Source organism: Ranitomeya variabilis, chromosome 4 (genome assembly GCF_051348905.1).
Source record: "Ranitomeya variabilis isolate aRanVar5 chromosome 4, aRanVar5.hap1, whole genome shotgun sequence".
In the NCBI taxonomy this organism is placed as follows: Eukaryota; Metazoa; Chordata; class Amphibia; order Anura; family Dendrobatidae; genus Ranitomeya; species Ranitomeya variabilis.
The window spans coordinates 504211075-504229777 of record NC_135235.1 but is presented as its reverse complement, the minus strand read 5'-3'; the positions used below and the strand labels follow the sequence as shown (position 1 = coordinate 504229777).

General features: G+C 42.1%; 1 protein-coding gene across 5 annotated transcripts in view; it reads left to right on the top strand.

Moving 5' to 3' along the window:
• IFI35 (interferon induced protein 35) overlaps positions 1 to 18304 on the top strand; it is a 116093-nt gene extending 97789 nt beyond the window's left edge. For 4 of the 5 annotated variants that reach the window (XM_077252040.1, XM_077252042.1, XM_077252044.1 and 1 more), the window contains 6 exons: positions 2459 to 2566; positions 2811 to 2955; positions 7887 to 7993; positions 9230 to 9416; positions 11739 to 11848; positions 15775 to 16636. In XM_077252040.1, coding sequence (XP_077108155.1) covers positions 2459 to 2566; positions 2811 to 2955; positions 7887 to 7993; positions 9230 to 9416; positions 11739 to 11848; positions 15775 to 15984 — 867 coding nt within the window. In that variant the 3' untranslated portion in view covers positions 15985 to 16636. Of the gene's footprint in view, positions 1 to 2458; positions 2567 to 2810; positions 2956 to 7886; positions 7994 to 9229; positions 9417 to 11738; positions 11849 to 15774 lie in introns of all 5 variants that reach the window. The other variant, XM_077252041.1, reaches the window with a different exon arrangement.
• Positions 18305 to 18703: the final 399 nt, after the last annotated feature.

Sequence of the window (18703 nt, the reverse complement as noted above, 5' to 3'; positions counted from 1 at the left end):
CATTGCATCCTTATTTTCTTTACATTGTACACAGAGTCTCAACATTTTTGAATTGTTGTTATACAATCCATTTGAAAACGGCATCAATTTGCAGTGAAAGTATATATTGTATTGTGGTCACTACATGGTACTTCATCCTTATTGTTGTGCCAGTGTATGGATTACCTCTAAGGGCTCATTCAGTCATCAGTTTTTCTCATATGAGTTTTATTCGTGGTTTTCATTGATAATACGCATACCTATTTGTTATGAAGACCTGGTGGTTAGGAGCACTAGGAATGACCTGATGAGCAAACTAGTAATACAGGACAAGCTCTGGGAAGTGGGAGCTCTGCTGACCGCAACCCCTAATCCTATCGCAACAACTAGAAATAGCCGTGGAGCGTACCTGACTCTGCCTAGACGCCTCTTCACAGCCTAAGAGCTAACTACCCCTAAAGATAGAAAATAAGGCCTAACTTGCCTCAGAGAAATTCCCCCAAAGAGAAAGGCAGCCCCCCACACATATTGACTGTGAGTTAAGATGGAAGTCACAAACACAGGAATGAAATAGGTTTCAGCAAAGGAGGCCAGACTTAACTAAACAGACTTGAGGATAGAAAAGGTATCTTTGCGGTCAGCATAAAAAAACTACCAAAAAAACACGCAGAGTGTGCAAAAGAGACCCCACACCGACTCACGGCGTGGAGGTGCCACTCTGCATCCCAGAGCTTCCAGCTAGCAAGGCAGAATCATGATAGCAAGCTGGACAAGAAAACAGTGGTAAACAAATAAGCTAGCAGGGACTTAGCTTTTGCTGGAGTAGACAGGTCATCTGAAAGATCCAAGAGAGAACTGAACCAGTACTAGGACATTGACAGCTGGCATCAAGTAACGATCTAAGTGGAGTTAAATAGAGCAGCCAGCCTAGGACTAAACGAGGTCAGCTGAGGAAGGAACCTCAGAACCAGCAGCTCCACTCACAGCCACCAGAGGTAGTCCATGGACAGAACTCGCCGAAGTACCATTCATAACCACCGGAGGGAGTTCGAGAACAGAATTCACAACTCCTATTATAGTCTATGGGGTTGTTCACATGTTTGTGTATTTTTGTAGACCTAGTGGTCCGCACAAAAACATGAAGATATGTCCGGATGCCATCCGCGTGCTCGATAGAAAAAGCACGACCCCCCCTCCAATCAGGTTGTTTTTTTTTTGCATATGAAAAAATCTGATGACACTGATGGTAAAAACTGACACACTGACCAAGCACTGAGTAAAATCTGATTGAAAATTGGTCATTTTTACGCAGAAAAATCACTGAAGTCTGAATGAGGCTTTCGGCCTTATTCACACAATCCTAAAGTCATTCTAAGGTATTACAGGTCTGTACAAAATGAATTCATAAGACAGTCAATGTATCATTGCATCAAAAATGTAGCTTGTATGTGAAATCTTAATCATGGATGGAGGAATATTGCTGTGTGCTGTATATAACTAGGTCTTAAGGGTGTGGACCTGTGAAAGATCTCCAAGCTATTTACCAATGGTGAATGCCACACAGGGAGGCTGCAAAGTGAGTCATCTGAAATCTGCACAAGCCGCAGAGATGGCTGACTGTACACACAGACTGTGACTAAACGGCTGGAAAAAAGAGAGCACCCGCATTATTTTTACCAGTGACCGTCATGGTGAATTTTAAGGCATTTATGATTTGGATTTCCCCAAGACTGTCTGAGAATGCCCCAGATTGAGTACAGCAGCTCATATTGGATGAAAATGTGTGCACATTTTTAGATATTTTTTTTCTAACTCTACACCATGTATTAGTTGGCTTACTTTGTAGCTGAAATCTGAGCCAAAAGTTTGGCACATGGTGCTGCATCTTAAGCCCCACACCTTCCATGCTGACCACACACCTTGACGCTAAGTACCGAGCTAGTGTCTAAAATGGGCAATAAAGGTGGTACCCAACAAGTGCGACAGGATTTTCTTTTGCACAAATTGTGGAAGAATTTTGACACATTTACCTTAGTAAATCTCCCACACTGTATCACAGGGTTGTTCCTTGTTGCACAACCCCTATATATTAGGCCCACAGAGGTGAAAAAAAAGGATGCTAAAAACCGATTCCTCCCTACCAACCGCAGCTGTTTTGCTTTCCCCACTCGTTACCTTGGATCAACCTATAGGGTAATTTCTTCTGCTCGGGACAGAATGTGAACTCTGCATCTGATCAGTGCCTACTGATTGACACTGACTACTTCAGCAGTCATATTATGCCAGTGTTGATGCCAGGAGACCAGCAGGGACCCAGTGCTGAGTATAGAGGAACAGCATCGGTCTGGAGGTAATTATCTTTTTTTTTATTTCTTTTTATCTTTTTCACCTCCTTATGTGTGGTTGCAACAGGGACAAATGAAGTAAAGAGTTGTTTGCACATATATGGTCATGTCACTCTAAATTTATTCTCTGACAGGAACAAGTTAAAAGCATGAGGGATGAAAACCAACAGCTGAAGATAGATGAACAAACCTTGAAGGAAAAGATTTGCTATCTAGAAAGGGAAACTGAGAAGCTGGAGGCAGTGAGTATCCTTAACACATGTCTGGCACTATAGCTCTACTCCTTCATTCTTATGGTGTCACCTGCAGTACCAGACACAACCACACCTATTTGTATGTCACTTTGACTGTTGCTTTGCTTTTATTCTGCTGATCATGGGGGTCCGAGTAGCCAGATACCCATTAAGAGATTCTAAATTTATACTCATAATAGTAGAGTGAAATAATTAGGGAAATCAACTACCACTATTCTCACTTTCTTTACAGATTTGTTCTTCTGGAGTGGAAAGGAAACTGGTTTTTAAGGGAAAAGTGAGTGACGACATTCCAAGATGTGGGATTAATGTAAAACATCAGATTAGATATCCTGTTAAAGGAGGAACAGCACTTGTTGTCTTCGAAGAGCCGTCTGGTAAGGATCAATGAACTATCAGTTTCTAGAGTATTACAAGCCTCAGGACTCGATTACATTTGCTGACTGTGACCGTTCTACAACTGTCGATCGGTCATATAGAAGCCGGTGGTTGTTTAATACCTTGACGAGAAAGGCCGACCTGAATTCTATACGCACAGAAGATCGTTAATTCGACCATTCTGTGCGCATAGAATAACATTTATTAACATAACCATTATTTTAACTGCTTTGTGACAAGTCAATATGCTGCTTAATTCCCACTGATTCTGAGACAGTTTTTTCGTGACATATTGTAATTCATGTTAGTGGTAAAATTTCTTCGATATGACTTGCATTTATGAAAAAAAATGAAAATGTTGCAATTTTCAATTTTGATGCCCTTAAATCAGAGAGATACAGTACAGAGCAAAAAGTTTGGACACACCTTCTCATTTAAAGATTTTTCTGTATTGTCATGACTATGAAAATTGTAAATTCACACTGAAGGCATCAAAACTATGAATTTCACACATGTGGAATTATATACTTAACAAAAAAGTGTGAAACAACTGAAATTATGTCTTATATTCTCGGTTCTTCAAAGTAGCCACCTTTTGCTTTTATGACTGCTTTGCACACTCTTGGCATTCTCTTGATGAGCTTCAAGAGGTAGTCACCGGTAATGGTTTTCACTTCACAGGTGTGCCCTGTCAGGTTTAATAAGTGGGATTTCTTGCCTTAAAATGGGGTTGGGACCATCAGTTGTGTTGAGCAGAAGTCTGGTGGATAAACAGCTGATAGTCCTACTGAATAGACTGTTAGAATTTGTATTATGGCAAGAAAAAAGCAACTAAGTAAAGAAAAACAAGTGGCCATCATTACTTTAAGAAATGAAGGTCAATCAGTCCGAAAAATGGGCAAAACTTTGAAAGTGTCCCCAAGTGCAGTGGCAAAAACAACCAAACGCTACAAAAAAACTGGCTCACATGAGGACCGCCCCAGGAAAGGAAGACCAAGAGTCGCCTCTGCTTCTGAGGATAAGTTTATCCGAGTCACCAGCCTCAGAAATCGCAGGTTAACAGCAGCTCAGATTAGAGACAAGGTCAATGCCACACAGAGTTCTAGCAGCAGACACATCTATACAACAACTGTTAGGAGGAGACTTTGTGCAGCAGGCCTTCATGGTAAAATAGCTGCTAGGAAACCACTGCTAAGGACAGGCAACAAGCAGAAGAGACTTGGTTGTGCTAAAGAACACAAGGAATGGACATTAGACCAGTGGAAATCTGTGCTTTGGTCTGATGAGTCCAAATTTGAGATCTTTGGTTCCAATCACCTTGTCTTTGTGCGACGCAGAAAAGGTGAATGGATGGACTCTACATGTCTGGTTCCCACCGTGAAGCATGGAGGAGGAGGTGTGGGGGTGCTTTGCTGGTGACACTGTTGGGGATTTATTCAAAATTGAAGGCATACTGAACCAGCATGGCTACCACAGCATCTTGCAGCGGCATGCTATTCCATCCGGTTTGCGTTTAGTTATTATTTATTTATATAGCACCATTGATTCCATGGTGCTGTACATGACAAGGGGTTACATACAAGTTACAGATATTACGACAGTAAACAAACTAACAATGACAGACTGATACAGAGGGGCGAGGACCCTGCCCTTGCGTGCTTACATTCTACAGGATTATGGGGATGGAGACAGTAGGTTGAGGGTTGCAGGAGCTCCGGTGTTGGTGAGGCGTTAGCTTCGGTAGTGATGAGGAGGCAGCGGGGGTCAGTGCAGGCTGTAGGCTTTCCTGAAGAGATGGGTTTTCAGGTTCCGTCTGAAGGATCTGAATGTGGTTGATAGTCGGACGAGTTGGGGCAGAGAATTCCAGAGGATGGGGGATATTCGGGAGAAGTCTTGGAGGCGATTGGATGAGGAGCGAATAAGTGTGGAGGAGAGAAGGAGGTCTTGGGAGGACCGGAGATTACGTAAGGAAAGATATCGGGAGATTAGTTCAGAGATATATGGAGGAGACAGGTTATGGATGGCTTTGTAGGTCAGTATTAGTAATTTGAACTGGATACGATGAGGGAATGGGAGCCAGTGAAGAGATTTGCAGAGGGGGGAAGCGGAGGAGTAGCGAGGAGAGAGATGAATTAGTTGGACAGCAGAGTTAAGGATGGACTGGAGAGGTGCAAGGGTGTTAGCAGGGAGGCCGCAGAAAAGGATGTTGCAGTAGTCAAGGCGGGAGATGATGAGGGCATGCACAAGCATTTTAGTAGATTGATGGTTGAGGAAAGGACGGATTCTGGAGATATTTTTGAGCTGGAGGCGACAGAAGGTGGACAGAGCTTGGATGTGCGGTTTGAAGGACAGGGCATAGTCAAAGGTTACTCCGAGGCAGCGGACTTCCGGTACGGGGGAAAGCATGATGTCATTGATTGCGATAGATAGGTCAGGTAATTACGGAAGATCTATGGGATGGAGGAAAGATGATGAGTTAAGATTTGTCCACATTGAGTTTAGTTGGACCATCATTTATTTTTCAACAGGACAATGACCCCAAACACACCTCCAGGCTGTGTAAGGGCTATTTGACCAAGAAGGAGAGTGATGGGGTGCTACGCCAGATGACCTGGCCTCCACAGTCACCAGACCTGAACCCAATCGAGATGGCTTGGGGTGAGCTGGACCGCAGAGTAAAGGCAAAAGGCCCAACTAGTGCTAAGCATCTCTGGGAACTCCTTCAAAATTGTTGGAAGACCATTTCCGGTGACTACCTCTTGAAGCTCATCAAGAGAATGCCAAGAGTGTGCAAAGCAGTCATCAAAGCAAAAGGTGGCTACTTTGAAGAACCTAGAATATAAGACATATTTTCAGTTGTTTCACACTTTTTTGTTAAGTATAAAATTCCACATGTGTTAATTCATAGTTTTGATGCCTTCAGTGTGAATTTACATTTTTCATAGTCATGAAAATACAGAAAAATCTTTAAATGAGAAGGTGTGTCCAAACTCTTGTTCTGTACTGTATGTCACACAAAATATTTAAAAAATAATATTTCCCACATGTCTACTTTACATCAGCACAGTTTTGGAAACAACATTTTTTTTTGTTAGGAAGTTTTAAGGGTTAAAAGTTGACCAGCAATTTCTAATTTTTACAACAAAATTTACAAAACCTTTTTTTTAGGGATCACATCACATTTGAAGTCACTTTGAGGGGTGTACATGACAGAAAATACTCCAAAGTGACACCATTCTAAAAACTACACCCCTCAATGTGCTCAAAACCACATTCAAGAAGTTTATTAGCTCTTTACGTGCTTCACAGGAACTAAAGCAATGTGGAAGGAAAAAATGAACATTTACGTTTTTTTTTCTCAAACATTTTACTTCAGAACCAATTTTTTTTATTTTCACAATTTTGCAATTTCTCCTGAATACGCCGATACCCTATTTGTGGGGGTAAACCACTGTTTAAGCACACGGCAGAGCTTGGAAGGGAAGGAGCGCCATTTGACTTCTTCAACGCAGAATTGGCTGGAATTGAGATCGGACGCCATGTCGCGTTTGGCGAGCCCCTGATGTGCCTAAACAGTGGAAACTCCCCACAAGTTATACCATTTTGGAAACTAGACCCCCCAAGGAAATTTTCTAGATGTGTTGTGAGCACTTTGAACCCCCAAGTGCTTCACAGAAGTTTATGACTTAGAGCCTAGAAAATAAAAAATCTTATTTTTTCCACAAAAATTATCTTTTCGCCCTCAAATGTTTATTTTCCCAATGGTAACAGGAGAAATTAGACCCTCAAAGTTGTTGTTCAATTTGTCCTGAGTACACTGATAGCCCATATGAGGGAGCACCATTTGACTTTTTGAACACAAAATTGGCTGGAATCAATGGTGGCGCCATGTCACATTTGGAGACCCCCTGATGTACCTAAACAGTGGAAATGCCAAAATTCTAACTCCAATTCTAACACACCCCTAACTCTAATCCCAACCCTAACCATAGCCCTAACTACAAACCTAACCCTAACCTCTATCCCAACCCTAACCCTAACTTTAGCCCAACTCACTTTAGCCCAACTCTAACCCTAATGTAAAAATGGAAATAAATATATATTTTTTATTTTATTATTTTTCCCTAACTAAGGGGGTGATAAAGGTTTTTTTTATTTACTATATTTTTATTTTGATCACTGTGATACGGTCTATCACAGTGATCATAATGAACCAATAGGAAAAATTTCCTATTGTTGCTTGGTGCCGGTCGGCAGATCTCGGCGGGCGTACTGCGCATACGCCCGCCATTTTCTCCCGGAAGAAGATGCCGGCGGCCCGGGGGACTTCATGGGGGGATGCCTTGGCATCAGAGGTACCAGGGGGTGGGGTTGATCGGGGGACCCTATTTCTCTCTCCTCTGATGAGCGATCACATCAGAGGAGAGAGAAATTAAATGGAAAATCAGACTTTTTTTTTGCGGTCGCCATTATACTGTTAATAACGGCGATCGCAACACTGGGGTCGGTAAAAACCGCCCCAAATCATGTTCTCTGGGGTCTCAGCTATCCCTAATAGCCGAGACCCTGGAGAAATTCCGACTCTGGGGGGTGCTATACAGTTAAACCTCAGCGCCGTTAAAAAGTGGTGCTCTGGTTTAAGTACCCTTAACTGCCGCTGTTAAAAGGCGTATTGGCAGTCGTTAAGGGGTTAATGCCAATCACCAGACAAATGAGCATTTTGCTTACAAAAGGCAACACTCTAACGAACGCTCATTCCCAGTTATTGGCTCGCCTAAATGGGCCTTTGTGGACAAAAAGAGCTGATGAATAAAAAAAAAAGAAAATGAAAGCTAATTGGGGTAAAGAATAACATAAGAAAGAAAATATGTTTGTATTTGATACAGCAAGGGCATTTTCCTACTATTAACTAAAGCCATTCACCTTTTAGTTGCTGCAAGAATAATTCAGAAGAGGCATCACAAGGTAAAAATTGAAGAATGCCACATCAATGTGAAGGCCGAGCCTATTGAACTTCTGGCCCTGGATACTCTCAGTGTAAGTAATGATCTTCTGACATTCTTGTACCCTATGGCACTTGTATCCTGAATATAAAGCATATGGTGGAGTAATAGATGGGTCATGTATAAGGACATTTATGACCAAATGGGAACATTCTGGTAGTCTGTCTATGATATTGCCAGGAACGTATTGTTTTTGCGCTTTTGTTTTTTTAATTAGTTTTCATCTACAAAGCCGTAGATAAGTTTCAGGCAGTGGCTGCATGATTTCAGCCAGGTATGCTGGATTCTGAAACGCTGCAGCATTTCAGATAGAATAATGCTTTAAAAGCCACGGGACCAAGCCACACAGGAAACTAGTCGGACAGGAGGGGCCCCAGTGATTTCTCCCCACCCCCTACTAGTGACTGACAGGTCTCTCCCTATATGTGCTTATATAGTCACCTGTCTGACTAGTTTCCAGTGCGGCTTGGTCTCCAGCGGTTTTTAAGGTACCAAGCCACATGCAGCGTTTCAGAGTCAAACATGCCTGGCTGAAATCATACAACCAGTGTCTGATAGCTATCATAATGCTATGTTGACGAAAAAAAATGATGACTCTTGGAAGAAGAGGAGGAAAAAAATATTTCAAACTGATGCAGATTCATTTTTTGTTCCTGAAAAAAACGAGTTAGAAATGTCTGGCAGACCATTGATCCAGCTTACCTGAAAATAAATACATTTAAAGGGGTATTAACATCTCCAAGGTCCTATTCCAATATGTAGTAGGTGTAATAATAATAATATTAGCAAATATCTCCAAATTGAAATGCAGTAAAGTTCTCCTGATAAACTACGGTATATCACTTACCTCATCTGCAGACATTGCAGTAGCTTAGGTATCCATTGCTACGGCCCCTCAAATAGTGACAGTTAGCTAGTTGCTGGTTGTCATAACCATGGAAACCTAAGGTACTGCAATGCCCTGCCCATGGGGTAAGCAACATAGTGAATCAGAAGAACGATACTACATTTCTAATTGGAGGTATTTGCTAACAATATTATCATTATTACACCTATTACATATTGGGATGGGATCTTGGAGATGGGAATACCCCTTAAGTGGATTGAATTAATGAATAATAGAAGGATCAGGGTGATTTCTTTTGGTCTGTACCTGTAGCATGAGTATATATAGCAAAGAATTCAACAATAATGCAACAAGGTAATTGTACGTGGTGAATAACTGATAGAAATGTCTGCAATAATCAGAATCTCCTTTGCTAACATACAGATGGATATGAGCCTGAGCCCACAGAAGATTCTGGTGTCTAATCTTCCAGCTTCTGTATCTGAAGAAGTTCTCCTCGACAAACTGGAGCTATTTTTTGGCAAAACCAAATATGGTGGCGGAGAAGTTGAGGACAGAGAGTTTCTTGCAGACTCCAGGAGCGCCATTTTGACATTTGCAAACAAAGGAGGTAGAAGGACGTCATGTAGTGAATTCTTGTGCTCTAAGAGTTCGTGTCTCTGTGATAGCATCTAAAGACTACAGGACCTGATGATGCCACATTTGTTGCCTCATTGGTGAAAGTGTATGTGGTGAAGGGATCAGATCAGATTTACAAATTGGAATTATGATGGAAGTTTAAAAGGGCCACTGTCACCCCCCTCCAGCCGTTATAAACTAAAAGAGCCACCTTGTGCAGCAGTAATGCTGCATTCTAACAAGGTGGCTCTTTTAGTTTTAGGTTCAAGTATACCCCAAATAAAGCGTTTTTATACTTAGCCACAATTCCTGTCTCTAGCCAGGTAGGCGGGTCCTCACTCCCCAGCTTGGCCAGCTCCTCTGCCGTCACTCACATCTTCCTGCGCTTTCGGCGCCGCCCCCTCAGCGCTGTTATCATTTCAAAACCGGCGCCTGCGCTGTGTACTGGTGTCCTGCGCAGGAGCAGTAAGCTCTGGCCGTCTGGCATCCCAGCCAGGCTTGCACACTGCGCCTGCGCGGGCATTGCGGCCAGCCACCTTTGGAATCCCCGGAAAACGTCTTCTTATCAGTATATATTTATGTTTCACCTATACAGAATATTCCGTGTAATGGCTGATACCAGAGAACAAAAGACATCCACAGAACACCAGGATGGATCTGCTGCACAGCAAATAGCTGTAGGACCTTCGGTGACATCACTGCCATGTGATTGCCCTAATCGCAGGTCCTACAGCTATTTGCTGTGCAGCAGATCCATCCTGGTGTTCTGTGGATGTCTTTTGTTCTCTGGTATCAGCCATTACACGGAATATTCTGTATAGGTGGAACCTTTGCAATCCCCGCCCCGCACTGTGCATAATGCATAACACAGTGCGGGGCGGGGATTCCAAAGGTGGCTGGCCGCAATGCCCGCGCAGGCGCAGTGTGCAAGCCTGGCTGGGACATCAGACGGCCAGAGCTTACTGCATCTGCGCAGGACACCAGTACACAGCGCAGGCGCCGGTTTTGAAATGATAACAGCGCTGAGGGGGTGGCGCCGAAAGCGCAGGAAGATTGGAGTGACGGCAGAGGAGCTGGTCAAGCTGGGGAGTGAGGACCCGCCTACCTGGCTAGAGACAGGAATTGTGGCTAAGTATAAAAACGCTTTATTTGGGGTATACTTGAACCTAAAACTAAAAGAGCCACCTTGTTAGAATGCAGCATTACTGCTGCACAAGGTGGCTCTTTTAGTTTATAACAGCTGGAGGGGGGTGACAGTGGCCCTTTAATAAAGGTCCATTTGCACTGAAATATTTTCGTGAACAGGGGTTTCCTGTGAGCGCTCGTGTCACTATAAGTGAGTGGTGTAAACAGGCTGCCAATCGCCCAACGAACATGCGAAACACTTATTCATCAGGCGAAATTATCCTAAAGTCAGCACAGAAGATGATAATTCTCGGCAGCACAGTCTATAATAGACTTACACTGCCGAGAATAATGGCAGCCTATGTGCTCAGAACAATCTATTGCATATTGTCGAGTACTTGTGTGAAAAATTGTTGGCCTGTGTAGCCTGGCTAATAAACAACTGCGGATCAGCAAACTAATGGCGGATCGTGGTTGTCTCATGCTGCCAGCTAGGTAATATAAACGGATTGCTGTGTAATATGGCAGTTACCATGGAGTTGGCTGTAGTGAGCTGTACTTCTCTGGTCTTCTGCATGCAAAAAGTCAAAACTGTGCCAGCTCTGGGCTGGCATAGATTTGCATTATACTTTATGCTTATTTATGGCATATTTAATTAATGCATCAATTCTTCTAGGCACACTTGCACACAGTTCTTGAAGGAAAATCTTCTGTGGATGTGGCTTGTAAAGATCCTTCTGTCTTCATTGTAACCCCCAGACAGACACAATGATGAGGAGATCAGGGCTCTGGGATGACCTGATGAGACAAACGGATTAGTTGAAGCCTACATCCACAGAAGATCTGATGTTAGTTCTCCAAGATATTTGGAACAACCTCCCTGCTGAGTTCACTCAAACCTGAGTGCAAGTACCTAGGAGAATGGAAGGCAAAGGGCGGTCACACCAAATACTGATTTGATTTAGATTTTTCTTTAGTTCATTCGCTTTGCATTTTGTTAATTGATAAAAATAATCCATTAACACTTCTATTTTTGAAAGCATTTTTTACTCTATAGCATTCTTTCTCGCATTTGCCTAGAACTTTTGCACAGTCCTTTTTATGGAACCTCTGTCTTAAAATGCATGGCGTGTATGTGTTCTGGTCATTTGGATCAAGCCTCTTGTCTTTCTTTTTTAATCCATTACAGTTGCACCAAAGTTGGTGGAAAAAAAGAAGTATGACGTGCCTTTTGGAGGACAAAAAACGCACCAAGTCTGTGTATCTCTATCTTTAGATAGCAACATTACAAGACATGATGTAAGAAAAATGGATGCTGAACTCACATATCCTGTACATGCCAGAAGTGATTGCTATTTATTGTTGTCTATGCGAGATCATATGCACAAAGAATTACAGTACAGACCAAATGTTTGGACACACCTTCTCATTTAAAGATTTTTCTGTATTTTCATGACTATGAAAATTGTAAATTCACACCGAAGGCATCAAAACTATGAATTAACACATGTGGAATTATATACTTAACAAAAAAGTGTGAAACAACTGAAAATATGCCTTATATTCTAGGTTCTTCCACCTTTTGCTTTGATGACTGCTTTGCACATTCTTGGCATTCTCTTTGAGCTTCAAGAGGTAGTCACCGGAAATGGTTTTCACGTCACAGGTGTGCCCTGTCAGGTTTAATAAGTGGGATTTCTTGCCTTATAAATCAGGGTGGATTGATTTAAATCACGCCGATTTAAATCATGATTTAAATCACGATTTAAATCAAAAGATTTTTTTCTATTTAAATCGGATCGATTTAAATCATGATTTTAATCATGATTTAAATCACAGATTTAAATCAAAAGGTTTTTTTTAATATAAATCACGATTAAAATGAGAAGTGAGAGCAGTGCGCATGTGCGCCCATAGTTACACGGACGAAACTAGGGGCAACGATCTAACGCCAGGGTGAGGGGGGGACCCCAAAGTAAGTAAAAATCTTTTTTGTTTTACTATATGGCAATAGGTAGGTGTTTAAAAGCAGCATGTCTTAATTGTATAAACTATTAATAGCCTCCACATTTTGTTCATACTGCCCCTTTAATTCCACACTTCTAGCTTGGTTTCACTTTTGGTTTAGTTTCTTTTTCCATTCAGTTGACATGCCCAAACTTGTTGGATAGTCAGCAGTACTTGGCTGTAGTAACAATCAAACTTCATAAGTGATCTGTGTGAGCCATGGCAGGTCGTAAGAGAGACCCTATTTGGGTTCATTTTGTTGAGATGCCAGCAGCAGATCTTGGAAAGAAAGGTGCAAGAGCAAAGTGCAAATACTGTCAAAAGGATATCCAAGGACTTGTTTGCCGTTTGAAATCACATTATGAAAACTGCAACCAGAAGGGAAATGAAGATGTTGATAGTGAAGTGTTTCTTTGGTCATCTTCATCACCGCACTTCTCATGATGTTGCCTCATTCACGCCACCAGGCCTTGCATCTCTTTGTTGCATCGTTTGCATTTTGCACGCATGCCTGCCTTACCGATAGGCGAAGGAGCTTCATTAAAATATTCCCAAACTGGGTCTCTTTTACGGCCTGCTGCCATTATAAGGAAAGAATGTAATAAACCTCAGATCGTACACACAAACAGATCCAGACTTGTCTGTCTGTGGCTATGCTGCAGTATTGTGCTCAAAGTTTAACTTTCATTTTTTTGTCTGCTTGCCCTTCCTCCTCAAAACACTTAGATTCACATTCTTCTTGTGTTGTGCAGATCTATTCCACTCCAAACAATCAAACATATTGTCTAACTTCTTGGACTTGGCACTGAAGGGGTTGATTCTGTATTCATAGGTTTGTAGAACAATAGGATTAAGGTCTTTTTCTCAACTCTGTTCATGTTGTAACATTTTTGCCATGAAGAAGAGGCTGGGACCTCTGCGGAGTCAAATTCAGTGTTGAGAACTGCGTAAGTAAAGCGAGCGTCTGTGATAATATAGGAGAGAAACTGCCCACTAATCCTACAGAAACCTCTGGAAGAGCATGGCATTGTGAATGTTACACATATACAGCCTTTATTCTACTGAGTTAAACAACTCAGCTTTATCTCATGATGGAAGAACCTTTGGATGGTAAAATATTTTCCTCAAAAAGCAGTTTATTGAAAAAAATCCGATTTAAATCAAAAAAATCCGATTTAAATCAAAAAAATCCGATTTTTTTGATTTTTTTTTTAAAAACATTGATTTTTATCCACCCTGTTATAAATGGGGTTGGGACCATCAGCTGTGTTGAGCAGAAGTCTGGTGGATACACAACTGATAGACCTACTGAATAGACTGTTAGAACTTGTATTATGGCAAGAAAAAAGCAGCTAAGCAAAGAAAAACGAGTGGCCATCATTACTTTAAGAAATGAAGGTCAGTCAGTCCGAAAAATGGGCAAAACTTTGAAAGTATCCCCAAGTGCAGTTGCCAAAACCATCAAACACTACAAAGAAACTGGCTCACATGAGGACCGCCCCAGGAAAGGAGGACCAAGAGTCACCTCTGCTTCTGAGGATAAGTTTATCCGAGTCACCAGCCTCAGAAATCGCAGGTTAACAGCAGCTCAGATTAGAGACCAGGTCAAAGCCACACAGAGTTCTAGCAGCAGACACATCTCTACAACAACTGTTAAGAGGAGACTTTGTGCAGCAGACCTTCATGGTAAAATAGCTGCCAGGAAACCACTGCTAAGGACAGGCAACAAGCAGAAGAGACTTGTTTTGACTAAAGAACACAAGGAATGGACATTAGACCAGTGGAAATCTGGGCTTTAGTCTGATGAGTTCACATTTGAGATCTTTGGTTCCAACCACCGTGTCTTTGTGCGACATAGAAAAGGTGAACGGATGGACTCTACATGCCTGGTTCCCACCGTGAAGCATGGAGGAGGTGTGATGGTGTGGGGGTGCTTTGCTGGTGACACTGTTGGGGATTTATTCAAAATTGAAGGCATACTGAACCAGCATGGCTACCACAGCATCTTGCAGCGGCATGCTATTCCATCCGGTTTGCATTTAGTTGGATCATCATTTATTTTTCAACAGGATAATGACCCCAAACACACCTCCAGGCTGTGTAAGGGATATTTGACCAAGAAGGAGAGTGATGGGGTGCTACGCCAGATGATCTGGCCTCCACAGTTGCTAGACCTGAACCCTATCGAGATGGTTTGGGGTGAGCTGGACCGCAGAGTGAAGGCAAAAGGGCCAACAAGTGCTAAGCATCTCTGTGAACTCCTTCAAGACTGTTGGAAGACCATTCCCAGTGACTACCTCTTGAAGCTCATCAAGAGAATGCCAAGAGTGCGCAAAGCAGTCATAAAAGCAAAAGGTGGCTACTTTGAAGAACCTAGAATATAAGACATAATTTCAGTTGTTTCACACTTTTTTGTTAAGTATATAATTCCACATGTGTTAATTCATAGTTTTGATGCCTTCAGTGTGAATTTACAATTTTCATAGTCTTGAAAATACAGAAAAATCTTTAAATGAGAAGGTGTGTCCAAACTTTTGGTCTCTACTGTATATACCAAGCAAATACACATTAGGCTGATCTTGTCTCCTACACGTTGGCAGTCAATTTAAAAATGTATTAAGGATCAAGGTTTTTTTTTTCAACTTCAAAATCAGAAAGCTTGAAATTTTCACACTGTCTACTATGCCTCATATTAGACTCACGCTTGCTGATCTTTAAGCACCACTCCAGCATTATTTTGTATTGAAGTGCTGGAGGGGTGCTACCAATCTTAGTTCCTTGCCTTATCATTGGCGCCGCTCCGGTCGTCTTCTGCAGGTTGTGACCTACCGGATCGCTGCAGTATTTGCTGGAGAGATCCAGAAGTCACAACTCAATGTAAGTCTATGAGAGCCAGAACAAGACTCGCATAGGCTTACACTGAGAGCATGTGTGATCATTATCTCTGACTTCTGGTCAGTAAGAAGCTGTGGTCCCAAGATGGCAGCGTGAGGCCAGAGTGGCGCTGGGAAGAGCTGAAGACGGGGGCTGCTATGAATCATACTAGGGTCAGGGAACTTAGATTGGCAGCACCACGCCAGCGCTGAAATATTGGCAAAAATAATAAAATTGACAACTTTTTCATCTTATAAAACTAGCACACACTCCCTGTTCTACAGGTTACGCACCCCACGTCTATTTTAACCCTCCTCCCCATACTTTTGTTTTTTCACTTGCAGATAAAGAGATTGCAATGTAACCGGACCGTCTTGATCACGGGGATTCCTGATATTAAAGATGAAGAAACCCTAAAGGATCTTTTGGAGATCCACTTTCAGATGGGAGTGAATGGTGGAGGAGAGGTGCAGGCATTTCTATATTGTCCAAAGGGGAAGAACACCATAGCTGTGTTTGAAGATGATGACGACGCCTCCTCACAAAAAGAGTGATTCTCAGAAAAACTAAGGCTAGGTTCACATAGCGTTAGGGCAATCCGTTAAGCGCATAGCGCTAACGCAATGTTTCTTTAGGGTTCGCGTTCATCGTTCCCGCTAGCGCAGATCCCCGATCTGCGCTAGCGAGGACCGGACCTCAGACGCACTTCGGACGCTGCAAGCAGCGTCCGAGGTCCGTCACAAAAGAACGGTACATTGCTAGCGCGTGCCGAAAATGGCATGCGCTAGCGATGCGCTACAGAGACAAATCACATTGCTGTCAATGGGTGCGCTAACGGACCCGTTGCACGGCGTTAATTGCGACAATTTTGCCGTGCAACGCAGTCCGTTAGCGTTAACCCATTAACGCAATGTGAACCTAGCCTTAGGCCCCAATTCATTATTGCCTTTGTGCTTGTTTTTTCTCTAGTTTTGTGCCTTTTTTTCCTTTTCACCCAACGCATAACCATTTCGCCTTATTTGAAGTCTATTTCATATGTCCTCCCCTTTTGAAGGCTGACTTTAGTGATTCCACATATTTTTGTCTGAATCATTAATTGCAACGTTTGAAAAATGTCTCAACATCTGCAAACTACCTCCTTTGTTGTATTTGGAAATGTTGTAACGATATGCTGTTCTCAATTAATAAACTACCGTAGTTAATGGGAAAAAATAATGTCTCAACATGTAGCACAACTCCACTCCAGTTCCCCCAGAGTGATTTTCTACACCCAAAGCCGGGATCACACACAGCGAGATACAGCCGAGTCTCGCAGGTTAAAGCCAAGCTTTGGCGCCGGCACTCTGGAGCGGAGCGTGCAGCTGCACAGCAATACATGGAGTATGGAATAAAAACAGTGTATCACTGAATGCACACAACAGATAACAATACAATCTATTCTGGTATACTGGGTGTGCCCAGAGACTCCTTAATTCTGCACCCTGGCAGTGCACTCATTCATATGGATGCAGTCCAAATAGAAGAAAAAAAATGAATGGCACTGAGATAAATGTAATGAGTTACTTACTGGTATAGAGGGATACACTGAATCATTGGCACATTATGGGAGTAAAGTCACTTGGTGGAGGGTGCTTGCCAGGAAGAAACATGTAGATAAATCCAAACGAAGAGGAAAGCAGCAACACTTCCATTTTGTGACAAAGAAACCATAGTCCTTTATTTCCAATATAAATTCATGGACAAGGTAAACAGTCTGGACTATTCGTGCTTTTTGTAGAAGGGGTTTTTTGTAAAGAGGAAATTTTTTATCGAAATTTTAGAAAAATTTTTATAAAATGTTTTTTCTTTTTGTCTTTTCTTGTAGCTAATATGTATTACTAAGTCAATCAACAAAATTAGATATATGTTTGAATTGTTGTGTCATTTGTTAATAATTAGTTCTGTTTTGAACTTTTTATGGTATGTTTTAATGATATGCAAATACTGTCACATGACTGCTTTTATAAAAGGAAATTACATGCTATCTGACATATCTGGACCCGTGGAAGCGTGGTTAACGCAAAACTGCCGTCGTCCTTTTTACTTGCACTGTCCCTGCCCTAGTTACCTTGTCCATGAATTTATATTGGAAATAAAGGACTAAGGTTTCTTCGTCACAAAACGGAAGTGTTGCTGCTTTCCTCTTCGTTTGCATTCATATGGATGCAGTGCGCTGCTCCATAGCTTTATCCATTGCACAGCTCAGCACCATTCCATGCAACTGATAAAGCGTAGATTTAATGTGAATTTCCTTACTTGATCTCCTATATGCTGTCCAGTTGCTTCTTGGTACCTGACTATATCCAGTCACTTGTTAACTTATTCATCATCTCATTTAATCAAAGTATTTTTTCACCTTGTGAAAAATGAACAGAAAATATACGCTTCTTCTTTGATTCAAGCTAGTTTATGTAACACCCAAAAAATGAACATCTGTAACTTCCAGTTTTCTGATTATATTGGTACCAAACATTCACTTTATTATTTGACACTTTGATACTAGGAAAGCTGGTTGTCACAACTCAGATGTCGGGTGACCCGGGACCAGGGGCTCCTTCCCTGTCCCTAACACTAGGGGGCGCCCTAGCTCGCCCTATTTCCCGGGATACTTCTGAAGGTGAAGATGCAAATATGGAGTATACTTGCCTTATTTCCTAAATCAGCCCGCCATCTATTCTCTTCTCCCACCAAGGAAAGAGGGGCGCTACTATGCACCTCAGTACACCAATATACCGTAATTCTGGTATCTTTGTAATCATAATAAACCAAAGAATAAAGCTGTCTGTCACTTTTACCAAATAGTGTATGATGCCTAATAAATAAAAACAATTCTTGAATTTCTGTTTATTTATGTATCCTACCTCCCAAAAATCAGTATAAGGCCACGTTCAGTATTTGGTGAGTATTTTACCTCAGTATTTATCAGCCAAAACCAGTAGTGGAACAATCAGAGGAAAAGTACAGTATATACTCGTGTATAAGCTGAGTTTTTCAGGACTTTTTTGTGTGCTAAAAATGCCCCCCTCGGCTTATACATGTGTCATTGTCCCAGTTTATGGCGGGGGAGGGGGAGCGGCAGAGCAACAGATCACAGGAGGCAGTAGCCGGTGGCTGCGGCTAAAGCCTGTGCCCGCTGCTAAAGATAAATGAATATTCACTGCACTGGTAATGAATATTCATTTCTCTTATAGCGTGAGCACAGCTGCAGCCGCAGCTGCCGGCTTCCAGCAGCTG